At 33.1% G+C, this 13,131-nt stretch overlaps 2 protein-coding genes across 2 annotated transcripts in view; both read right to left on the minus strand.

Annotated features, from left to right (window-relative positions):
• LOC105155885 (glutamate receptor 2.8) lies at nucleotides 1,292-7,044 on the minus strand. Its single transcript, XM_011071869.2, has 5 exons — nucleotides 6,706-7,044; nucleotides 3,192-4,516; nucleotides 2,781-3,096; nucleotides 2,305-2,693; nucleotides 1,292-1,956 (listed from the first exon to the last, which is right to left on the minus strand). Exons 1-5 carry the CDS (start codon nucleotides 7,004-7,006, stop codon nucleotides 1,426-1,428), a joined length of 2,862 nt encoding a protein of 953 aa, XP_011070171.1. The 5' UTR covers nucleotides 7,007-7,044; the 3' UTR covers nucleotides 1,292-1,425.
• LOC105155886 (glutamate receptor 2.5-like) overlaps nucleotides 9,276-13,131 on the minus strand; it is a 12,933-nt gene continuing 9,077 nt past the window's right edge. Inside the window, exons 3-6 of the mRNA XM_020691722.1 lie at nucleotides 11,058-11,951; nucleotides 10,631-10,946; nucleotides 10,116-10,504; nucleotides 9,276-10,041 (exon numbers count right to left, since the gene is read on the minus strand). Coding sequence (XP_020547381.1) covers nucleotides 9,547-10,041; nucleotides 10,116-10,504; nucleotides 10,631-10,946; nucleotides 11,058-11,951 — 2,094 coding nt within the window. The 3' untranslated portion in view covers nucleotides 9,276-9,546. The remainder of the gene's footprint in view (nucleotides 10,042-10,115; nucleotides 10,505-10,630; nucleotides 10,947-11,057; nucleotides 11,952-13,131) is intronic.

Consider the following 13,131-nt stretch of genomic DNA (forward strand, 5'->3'; position numbering starts at 1 on the left):
GTAATTTGTTCGTTACACTAACACAGCGGGGTATTTTGCATTTAATCTCTTTCATTTGATGAAAGAGGGGCAAAATTATCAAAAAAACAACATAAATATGGCCCCCAGTCGCAATATTGGCGCGTGCGTCACACTTTCCACTCGCAAGGGTCCAATTGCTCCAATAAAACTTTCACAGAGAGGTACTTTGGTATTTTTTATATCACATGGGGGTATCATGCACATTGCCCATATCACAGGGGGGTGCGCTGCATTTTTCCCTCTAATAAAATAGTCTTTATACCACCTAAAATCTGAGAACCAACGAGATCGACCTGTGCATGAACTACACCACAAGATGGAGAGATTCTTTTTTGTTCTATTTATAAGAAGAGGGGATAAATTACTTATTTTATATCGAGGGTTAAATTGTTATATATGATTAATATAGGGGAGTGCTTGCATTTTGTTCTATTTTAAGACAATCTTAACTCTTTCATCTAAAAATCTTAGTATTTAAAAAGTTAATTACGAATGTTGTTTAAAAAGTGTTTATTTTGTTTCTCTGTATCACATAATCTTTTTTGCTTTCCTTGCATATCATTTTACTTCTCACAGTAGATTAGAAAAATCAAAAAGAAAAAATATTTAGTACAACTCTAAATATTTAGAAAAGTTTTATACTTAATCTAAATTATACTTTTTCCTCTTCCAATCTCACCAAACTCATAGCGTACTATGCTAACACTATAAAATACATATAACCATATTTAATTATCATAACTAAAAATAAATACTTATAGTTATAAGTAGTCATTGACCACAGCTATACAACGGTTATTGGTTGTGATTTTTGTGATAATAGTTTAGCATTTGTTATGGCTAAAAGTCTTGGCAAAAAAATTTACTGTGACTCATAGCCAGGACAAAAAAGAGTTTTTATGGTATATACCCTGAGTTATTTACCAAGATTTTAGTCCATAACTAATAAAATTATAACTCATAGTAATTTTTTTTCAAGTTTAATTTCACACAAATGGGGTCCTAGTTAGTTGTCGAAATTGAGCTCTCATGTGAAATTAAGACCCATGACTATGGTATTAGTACATTTTAATAATATTTATTTGTTTACTACAATAATAGTTGTCGGTGATTATAGACATTATTAAATGGTGATAAATTGATTATGATATCTAAATTGATATAATTATAAATATTGAGACTTATAATGTATACTCAAAAAATAAAAAACTATTTATTTGAAAAGACTTAGACGAGCAATAGGTTTTCCCAGTTTCTACGTAGAGCGGTTTGCAGGCAACAGGACTGAAAAATCGTAGCATATATGCATTAAATATGAATAATGGAACACTAGTTACATATATGTAAATGGAGAATGCCCTATGGACAACTAACAACTAAGACAGAACAAATGTTTTAATGGCATTATGAGTTTCTTCTCTCCTCATTACACTCAATTCTCATTCCAAAATTTTGAGAATTACTGGAGCCAATTTCATGGATCAGTTCCACCTCTCCAACAACACGTGCATCTGTGTCTTCTCTAGGATTACTCACATTGTCTTGCACGGGTTCGGGAATTTCCTCATCATCTCTTCCTTGTCCTAAATCTCCATCATCAGCACGAGAATTCTGCATTGAATTACCTTGTGAAGTCTTAGAACGCAAGCAATCTGGGATGAAATTTTCGGCTTTATCAATTACTTTTCGTCCAATTGTCGTCTCTGAGCAGAAAAGTGCAAATATTGTTACTGATCCTATAATAAGGAAGAGGCCTGCAAAGTCATGCAAAGTAAGACTGGATGTCTGTTGTGAGATCGTCGAGGAAAGTGGATCCTGGGAAGAGTATCCAGGTCCGAAATTTTCCTGTTCAATAGCTGTCATGTTTGGACCTTGAGTAACATCCATGATTGCCTTTGAGAAATGTGAAACTAAGGGAGAACCACGGGGAAAAGCCTGAACAAAGTATATGTAACAAGAATCGTAAAACTTTCGAGCCACAATCAATATCAGAACTTCAACATATACATGCTAGTTATCGTTATGTGTGTGAATAAGGTCATTTCAGTATAAAATGACTGAGTTCCATCAAGAGCCTAATTGAGATTTTGATGAATATATGCAAGTTGAAAAATATATCTCTTGTCTAGCTTTCCTACATTGTATAAGAGATTATGTGTATGTGTTGACTCTAAACTAAAGAAATAGAGAGTTCTTCATGTTGAATGTCATTGTGAGGTCATCTTATATAGAGCTGTGGCAAAAATCACCTAATGCATAAGCTAATTAAGTATGGAAACTTACAAAGCTGAAACCACCAGTCCTGTACGTCGGCCCGACCATTTTATATTGAGAGTCGTATTTGTTGAGAAAAAGCTTCATGTAAGGAATCTCATCAAATATGGCATCTATGCCTCCGTTTTTGCTTCCCAAGGACATAGCATTATGGTAATCTTCGGCTGAAGAGTAGGTCCTGAGCCTTGATGCGCTAATATGTAGTTGCTCTATCAAAAATTCTTTCATGAACGAACCCTCTTGGCAACCGATATAATAATTGTCAGAAAATGCAAACTTTAACTGGTCAACTGTCAGAATTGCTGATAAGTTAGCCGTGTAGCTTTGCATCAGAATGAATGCCATGAACAACCAAACCACCAACACAAAAAAGGACCAGTTATTTGAGACCATATTCCCTAACAAAAGTACAAGAGGAAAAAGCTGTTAATTTTGAATCATAAGGTGAGAATGCTTATAGAATTGAGTGTAAGAAATCATCTTACTTTCAGGGAAAGCAAGAACTGCTACTGGAGACCAATAAACCATTCTAGGTCGCTCCGTGTTTGCGCTTAACAAATCCGTGTCTTCTCTAGTAACCCGACGTTCCAATATGTGAAGAACTATTCCCATCAGAAAGCATGCTACGATTATTGCCAACCAAAGATCCCACCTCAAAGGCTTAACAAAGATCCACATGTCAAATGGCTTCTTATTTTTAACCACTAGAATGACTCCTGATTCAGAATAGGGGAGTGAGAAATCAACATATGCTGCTCTTGGAGCCCAAATTGTAGTATCTCCCACTACCATATCAAATTTCTAGTTTGGAAAAGAGAAAGTAGAATAAAATGATAGCGATCTCTTTAAGTATCAAAAAACAAAAATAAATTAACACAAGTTGAGATCAAAATTACCTGAGGTATCTCATGCAGCATGTCGTCATAGCTCCAATCAATATTTTTTGTATCATTATAATGATAAAATTCATAATTGATTGGGAAAGGCAACAAATCCAAGGTAGCCAAGAAGATACTTATCGAAAATCCAGTTGCATTTGTTTGTTTTGTTGCAGGATCAATAATCACATTAACAAATTCTGTGAATCCATGTTTCCAAGGAAGTCCAACTCTCAGCTTCCCAGTTGCAGGGATAGCCCATCCCTTTGGTCGTATAACAGAATCTCCGGGCCATGTGATACTTTTGAGTTCTTTCACTGATGTCGAGTATATTGTTGTACCAGTTGAATTCAATTCCCTTGTTATGCCTCTATTTCTTGTCCAGTATCCTACACTTTTCTCTCCATTTCCAATGACATTGAATATCTCAAATGCAGATTGCTTCAGTTTCCCATCAACCAACTCAAAGTCTCCACTCAAGCCCCTAAATTTTGTGCTTGATAATTTATCGAGAAGCTGGGGACCAATTCTTGAGATTCTCAATCTCTTATCTGTCCCATTTCGAGTTACATTAATATCAAATAAGGTTGAATTTAATGGTGCAATATTCTCTATTGCAATAGCCAATGCAGTCACTGCGTCGTATGCCCATAAGCAATAAGCATTTAGTTTCATAAGTGGACCGGTAGTGTTCTTGAGTATCATATTCCTTTTCCACCTTTCTTGAAAACTTTCAAGATCTTCTGAGTGCGATATGTAAGGTCTTATGCCTAGAACTCCTTGCATTGAATCACGAGTGACAGTATCCATGGAGTTCACAAAGTTGGATAAACTATCCGTCATGATCCACGCAAACCCTTCACTCATAACTCCTACTTTTTTAGCAAGATTGAACAAACGAAAACCAAGATAAGGGTTCATGTGCACTACGAAGACCCTTGTCTGCTGTGTTCTTAACTTGTCCAATTGTTGCACAAGATGACTATCCTCAGCAGAACTAGAAAAAGCAATCCCATATGCTAGCCTAATTTCAACCTCTTGAAATGCCTTATTCATATAAGAAAGAAACTGATTACCATAATCGGTGTCCTCGTACAAAACAACCACCTCATGCCATTCAAATCCCTGGCAGATCGTTGCAAGTACCTGTGCTTGAATGGCATCATCCGGTGTTGCCCTGACAAAGTAGCGGTTTTCTTTGTAGGAGAGAGTCGAAGTTCTTGCAGTGAAGGAGATAATCGGCATATGAACTTTTTCTCCAAGCTCCACAAAGAATGTTTCTTCAATTGGATCCTGTGTCCCTACTATCCCATGAACTTCTTCATGCTGCAACATCTCTAGAACTGCACAAAAGATTCAAATACATATATTTACCTTATCCAAACAATTATTTGAAACACCATTTCGTCCACCATAAAACCCACCATCCTCTAAATCGGAAAAAACAAAAAAAAAAAACCCACCATCATCACTATATGGAGACAAGGACATGCACCGTTAAATTATAGATAAAAAAGTGGATGGAGATCAAAAGTGATAATTTTTGTAAATTACGGAACTAATTAAAAGTGTTAATCCCGTAATAAATGAAATAAAAAATAAAACGGGTCTAACTTATAGAACCAAAAATATTACTTTTTCCTAAAGTAACATTCAATCATTTCCTCAGTCTTATTTCCTTTTCTATTCTCGTTTATTTCTAGCAAATTTTATGTAAAGTTTTTGCTAGAAAACTTTATTATCATACTTTTGTGAATATTTTTAGTATTTTAAATAATATCCGATAATTACGTGACGTCGTATTTTGGTTTATAGACACAAATATCGGATTAAATACAATTTACCTTATGTATTAATAAAAAAATAAAAAAAAAATTCTGTAACAAAATAAAGTATAACTAAAAAATACCTACTCAGTGGAAGAGTTCTAACATAACTGATATAAGTTTTAGATCAAGAAAATTGGTCAATATCATCTATTGAACTAGTCTTTAAAAAATTTATTGCTCCACGTCCTTAGACATTTTATTTTATTTTAGTTTTTTGGTTGGTTGTCTATTCAACTCCTCAGCCACATGGAAATTCGTTTGTCAAGATACACCAATGGGAAAATTGTATTTTTGTCTTATATGTTAAGTGATTTTTTAATTTAGTTCCATGTATCAAAATTTATTAACATTTCCTTTCATAAATTGAATTTTTTTTCAATTTTAATTCTTACCTACATTTTTTGTTTAATAATTAATAAAAAGTGTATAAAAATGAGGATGAGAACGTTGTTGGCTCAATCAATTATTGTAGAAAAAATGCATGTAAGGACTAAACTTAAAAAAATATTAAACTTATAATTACAATGTGAAAAATCGTAACAAATGAAACTAAATCAAAATAGGCCCTAACCCATTTCTGTCAAATCATTGATACAACAACTAATCAAGGAGTTCACATATCAAAATGGATTTTTACTTAGTTTTAGGTTGAAACGGCTCTACAGAACTTCTATATATTAGACTAGGGGAATTACCATTTATCTTGGCGATTAATTATTACAATTAAAGGTAAAATTTTTTTGATTAATATTAATTAATTATAATTGCACAATGATTATATATTAGTCATTGTAAATAATGTAAAAATATTAGCTATGCTGCTAAAAATTATAATAAATATTTTAGTTATAAATTAAATTTGAGGCACTAATTATGGATTGCACCATGATCATCATTATGAAAACCTAAAAAAGATAGATTAATTATTCTTGAACGAGTCAAAATTTTCGTATCAAGCACGTGTAAATATATATTCTATATATAGTTGACTTTGACCTTAAATTAACTAAAAAAATTAATACGTCAGTTTGAACATATTACGTTTTACGACACCTTCAACGTATTCTAATACATCAAGCACACTATAACTCTATAATCAATTTAGAAGGAACGAAAAATAAAATTTAAATATCCCAAGAAATAAAAGATTTAGACGACAACGTCTTGATATTGATGTTGATACATATATCTATATGTCAATATCATTTTGATATCAAATTAATATATCGAATTGGATTTATCCAGCTCTAAATTTTATTGTATGTTCTATTTTATTTAATATACAATGTATATAAAATAATTTTCTTAAAATAAAATAAATAAATATTATTTTTGTATAAATGACGTGTATATATTAAACGGAAAAAATGCAAGCAACCTCCTTGTGCTATTACAAAATAAGCAAATTATACCCCAATGAGAAAAAAACATAGCAATTTACCTTTCTATGCTTTTAAAAATGCAGCAATTTACCATCTTGTGTTTTGCAAGATGAACTAATTTATCTCCTTAGAAAGAGAGGTGAATTGCTTCATTTTTAAAAAAATACAGACCGATAAATTGCTATTATTTTTTTATAGGACAGGATAATTTGCATTATCACATGAATGTAAATTGCATTAAACTCTTATTAAATAAAATACGAAAAATCCAGTCCATAATCACAATATGCTAAAGTTCGTACTCAGTTACAAAGAAATTACCTGCAAAATTAGCCTCAAGAACACTCTTCGCAGTCTTGGTGTGCAACCGCAATCTAGTAGTATAGTTTGGATGAGCGGCATAAAAGTCCGAGACCGCCATTTCCATGCACAAATCCGCCATGGTGCCCAACGGCGAGTCTAGGTCAAGAACCACCCCGACGGGGACGACTGAGGCTCGCGCTTGCTCAGAGCTTCTATGCTCAATAGCATGGGTAGCAGCACGAGCAAAACAACTGGTAATGAAGAAGAGAATCAGAATACGGGCGACAGCGAAACGGGAGCGTTGGATATTGTTTGGCATATCGGTAGGTTGCTAGCGATAGTATTCAAATTTCTAATATCTACCCACCAACTTGGGATTAATTATTATATATAGAAAAAAGGGTTGTATTCAGACATGAACTTCTGATAGCAACAACATGTTGAATAATTCAATCGGAACGCGTATTTAATTTGGGTTAGCTTGGGACGTTACGCCAAAGGGTTTCTTTGAATCTTAGGCTGTAGGCAGTAACTACGCCGGAAGTGAATGTCCCGCTGCTAGCTGCAAGATCTCTTACACTGGTGTCATTTGACAAAGATCATTCTGGGAAATTTCCTAGGAAAAGCTTAGAGATACCTTGATTTTGACATTATATACCTTGATTTTGACATTATATATATAATTCATTAATCTTTTGGCATTTTGCTACTGATTGAAATTTTTAGATACTAAATTCTGTTGCATCTTTTGTTCTATTTGACATATATAAAACAATGTGAATAATTTTTTTTCTAAATAAAAATAAATTGAAACTAGAAGATATCATTAGAAAAAAGGGTGAAAAAAAATTAACCCCTCTGTATTATGGAGGTAAATTGCTTCATGTTAAAAATCATAGGGGGTAAATTGTTGTAGTTTAAAAAATATAGGGAGGTAAATCGCTATTTGTTTTTTTCATAAGAGGGTAATTTATTCATTTGCGATATCATAAGGGGGTTGCATGCATTTTTCCCTTAAAAAAATATGATTTTTACTGCAGTTAATTACTATTGTCGAAAGAATAAAAATTATGGTTAGTTCAATTTCACAACAGCTTCGCAACAGTCAGTAGGTATTGGTTTTGCAAATAAGACCAAAACATTAGCCACGGCTAAAATCATAATATATGTTTTTTGATATAGCTAAAAATCATAATAAATATTAATTAACTATAATAAAAATTTAAAATTTAAAATTAATTTTATTTAACCGAATTAATAATATTGATTCACTACCAAATAGAAAATCGAATCTCATTTTGATGTACCTTATGGTATAATAGATTGTTTTGCTTTAGACGATTACAGAGGATAGTGGATTTGAGTTCGCCCTGTGTGTGGATTAATGTTTTTTATTTGATCTAACTATACTTAATTAGTCATCAATTTTTAAATATATTAAATAATTAATATATAATTTCCTTTAGGGAAAAGAATTTCTATTGTTAATTATCACATTGTACCAATCATATATACTGCAATAATCCTTTTCTTGAAACTATTCACTCTTTCGAGGTATTGAGTTCTTAGTCCTCACAGGTACTGCCTACACTCCAAATATATATATATGTATAATTGAATCGATACTATTTATTACGGTCAGATAAAATTGAACCGATAACTTTGAGTGTTGACTAAGCGGGTTAATCAACTTTCAATATGATTTTATTTATAGTCAAAATATTTAGCGCAGATTTTAGTTGTAGCAAATATTTTTACTTTCATTATCTGACATGATATTTTTACTTATAATAATAATGATTAACCATGGTGAAAAATCGTACTTATTTTAGTATTATTTGCCATATTTATGGTTAATTAACCTGGATTATGTACCTAATTTGAATACGAACTAAAATTTTCTTTCATAAATATCCTTAAAAAAAAATATTTGTATAGATCCAAAGCAGAATTAGCTCCCAGATAAGTGATAAAAATTTATGAAATTAAAAATTCCACTAGTGTAGTGAATTGTTACTTAGTATATGTGTCTAACTTTTATATATATTAATTTAAAACAAATATTATCACAAAAATAATTTTCCTAATTGCCTGTTTATTCTTACTTCTTAGACATGTTTGTCAATTAACTGAATGTTCAACACGCATGTTACCAAGACTTGTCATAAACACCTGCTGATAATTGACCAAGAAGGTAGATGAATTCTCAAGTAATTAGTCTTGTACAAGATACCTATAGTTTGAAAGTTTATATGCTGAAAAATTATTATATTTCATTTGACTTAGAGGGTTTGTCCAACCGTTTGATTTATTATTTAATAAAAAAATTATTTAATACTTTTACTCAAAAAATGCATTTTACTTTTTATAATTTGTGCTCAAATATTAATATATTTTTAGACTAAATAATGATTTAATTTTAAAAATAATAAAAATAGATCCTAGAAATTATCTGAAATAAAAATAATTGTAACTTTAGAACTATTTATTATATATATTAAGATAAAATTTTCCTAACATTTTAATTTTTATAAAAAAAATAAAGAAATTCTTATAGTTTATGGCCAAAGTTGGTCAAGATGTTTTTTTTTATTATTATTTTAATGGTACAAATAAAAGATACATTTTTTTTTGTATAAAGAGGACCTTTGAAGTCAAAATCAGTCAAAGTCGCGTGAATCAATAGGAGTTAACAACCAAATGCGAGGCACATGGCTCTGCCGTTAACTCGCCACAAAAAAAAAGGTGTATTTTTGTGTTTATAGTAACAAAAGCGACAATCGCAAAAGTTGTGGTATCAAAAACGAAAATGACATTTTTTTAGCGGAAGCAAGAAAAGAGTTCATCTCCCCATTACTATCAATCCGCACATGAAGTTTCATTACTCTGGCCGATTTCACGGAGCTCCATCTCTCCAATGACAAGTCTATCTGTGTTTTCCTCAGGATTACTCACACTATTCTGCGTGGAATGGTGAATTTCCTCGTCCAGGCTACCGTGTGATCGTGAATCTCCGTCGCCATTAGCATTCTCCATGGAATTGACTTGTGTAGTTGTAGAATGGTAGCAATTACAGATAAAATGTTTGGCCATATCAGTTATTTTCCGTCCAACTGTTGTCTCTGAGCATAATAAAGCAAGTATGGTTACTGATCCTACAATGACAAAGAGGCCTGCAAAATCGTATACAGTAAGACTAGACGTCTGCTGTGAGATGCTGGAGGAAAGTGGATCTTGAGAAGAGTATCCAGGTCCGAAATTTTTCTGTTCAATGAATGTCATATTTGGACCTTGAGTAACATCCAGAATTGCCTTTGAAAAATGCGAAACTAATGGAGAGCCGATAGGAAAAGCCTGAATAAATCATAGCACATAGCCCAGATCAGATATATCCAAAAACTTTTATATGTTGAGAATGGAAAACTTACGAAGCCAAAACCGCCGGTCCTATATGTTGGCCCCACCATTTTGTACTGAGAATCATATTTGTTGAGGAAAACCTTCATGTAAGGAATCTCATCAAATATGGCATCAATACCTTCATTTTGGCTTCCCAAAGACATTGCCTTGTGGTATTCTTCAGGTGAAGAATAGGTCCTGAGCCTTAATGCACTAATATGTAGTTGTTCTGTTAAGAATTGTTTCATAAAGGAACCCTCCTGACAACCTATATAGTAATTATCAGAAAATGCAAACTTCAATTGATCAACAGTCAGGATTGCTGACAAGTTAGCTGTGTAGCTTTGCATTAGAATGAATGCCATGAATAACCAAACCAACAATATGAAAAAGGACCACTTGTTGGAGACCATGTTCCCTGCCAAAGAACAAACATTCAAATTTGGAGTTACAAACAATATCATACATGGTAGATAATATTTGAAAAATATTTCATTTTTGAGAAATGGAAGTTCACAAAATTCCACATACGAAAGAATCTTACTTTCAGGGAAAGCCAGAACGGCTAATGGAGACCAATAAACCATTCTAGCTCGCTCTTTCTTTGACGTTGATGAATCAGTGTCATTATTGGTGGCTCGATGTTCCAATATATGAAGAACTATTCCCATATAAATACAGATCATAATGATTGTCAACCAGAGATCCCACTTTAAGGGCTTAACAAAGATCCACATGTCAAATGGCTTCTTATTTTTAACCACTAGAATGACTCCTGATTCAGAATAGGGGAGTGCAAAATCAACATATGCTGCTCTTGGAGCCCAAATAGTTGTATCCCCCACTACCATATCAAATCTCTAGTTCGGAAGATAGAAAAGTTGAATGAATATCATAGCGATTTCTTTAATTAGTATTCATGTTTCTGGTAAGGAATATCAAAGAATTAACAAAATTTGAAACTATGTTACCTGAGGTATCTCATGCAACATGTCGTCGTAGGTCCAATCAATGTTTTCTGTATCATTATAGTGATGAAATTCGTAATTGACGGGGAAAGGTATCACCTCCAAGGTAGCCAAGAACATATCTATTGAAAATCCAGTTGCATTTGCATGCTTCGTTGTAGGATCAATAATCACATCGACAAATTCTTTGTATCCACGTGTTGAAGGAATTCCAACTCTTAAGTTCCCCGTAGTAGGGATCGCCCAACCCTTTGGTCGTATAACAGAATCTCCGGGCCACATGATACTTTTGAGTTGTGCTGTTGATGTTGATTGACTCAATTCTGTTTTTATTCCTCTGTCTGAGGTCCAATATCCTATTGTCTTTTCTCCTGTTCCAATAACATTGAATATCTCGAATGCTGATGGCCTCAGTTCCCCATCAACCAACTGAAAATCTCCGCTCAAGCCTGTAAATTTTGTGCTTGATAGTTCGCTGAGAAGCTTGGGTCCGAGGGTTGAGATTCTCATTTTCCTCTTCTCTGTACAATTTCTAGTTGTTTTCACACTGAATAACGAAGCGTTTACCGGTTTAATATTCTCTATTGCAATTGCTAATGCAGTCACTGCATCATATGCCCACAAACCATGAACATTTAAATCTGTAATTGAACTTGTAGTGTTCTCGAGTATCATACTTCTTTTCCACCGTTGTTGTAAACTCTTAAGGGCATCCGAGCTTGGTACATGAGGCCTTACGCCAAGAACTCCTTGCATTGAATCACGGGTGATGGAATCAACGGAGTTCATGAAGTTGGATATACTATCAGTGATTATCCATGCAAACCCTTCACTCAAAAGTCCTTCACTTTTAGCAAGAGCGAACAAACGAAAACCAAGGGAAGGGTTCATGTGCACCTGATAGAATCGCATTTTGTACTTATTTCATATAATATTTTAGCCTATTTTGTGATCAAATACTCCTAATTAAATATTATTTTGCAGCATTAGGACAAAAGAATTGGAAAATGAAGAAAAGCACCAAAATGGAAATTCAAACAAGACTCAAACTCAAATTCTGGCAAGAGTTTGGAACTGCTTGGACTACCTCTGATGAAGGAAGAGTTTAACTAGGATTATAATTTTATCTCTATAAGTCTTTTAGTTCAACTAGGAATCTACTTCTAATCCTAGTAGAACTAGGTATCTAGCTATTATAAATAGGTGATGTAATTCACTTTAAGAGACAACTTTTGAACTCTTCTATTTCTCTACGTTTTTATATTATTTTGCTTTTCATGCGTTCTTCCAGTTCAGCTTTAAAAACAACTAATGATCCCTTCATGATTTTCATGAGGCCTTTGCCCCACCTACCCTCTAAACCATCTTCTTCTAAAGCGGCACAAGAAATAAGATTATGACTCAAATCAGGAACATATCTAACGTTTTTCAAAGTCATTTTATAGCCATCTTTAAAACACATAGAAATGTCACCAAGACCTTCAATTTCACATCTTTTCTCATTAGCCATAGAAACAAAACCAGCATGCTCATAACGCAGATTAGTGAAGATATCTTTGAAAGGACTCATATGAAATGTGCAACCAGAATCAATCAACCATTCATGCATGTCAAAAGAATTCACAGAGTTTGCTTCGCACACAACAAAGACTTCGCCATTATTCTCATCAGACACATTATTAACCTTCTCTTTTTCCTCATATCTATCTCGATTATCCTTTCTAGGTTTTCTACAATCCTTAATGTAGTGACCTTTTATTCCACAGTTATAACAACGTCTTTCTCTAGTTTTGTCATCATTATTAAAATTCTCTCTGGGTCTAGACTTATTCCGATATCCATTCCTACTCTTACTTCTACTTTTGCTTCTATTATATCTAGAGTTTCTAAACTTAGGTCTTCCCCTAACCGAATTCACTTCATGTTGGTTTTGACTAGGTTTATTAGCCCTAAGGTCCATCTCCTTACTCTTAAGTCCGTTCACAACAGTTTCAAGATTAACAGAGTCTCTTCCATACTTAATAGCAGATTTAACATCAGAGTACGATTCAGGAATAGCATTCAGCAAAATAATAGG

The sequence above is a fragment of the Sesamum indicum genome, linkage group LG2 (genome assembly GCF_000512975.1).
Source record: "Sesamum indicum cultivar Zhongzhi No. 13 linkage group LG2, S_indicum_v1.0, whole genome shotgun sequence".
In the NCBI taxonomy this organism is placed as follows: domain Eukaryota; kingdom Viridiplantae; phylum Streptophyta; class Magnoliopsida; order Lamiales; family Pedaliaceae; genus Sesamum; species Sesamum indicum.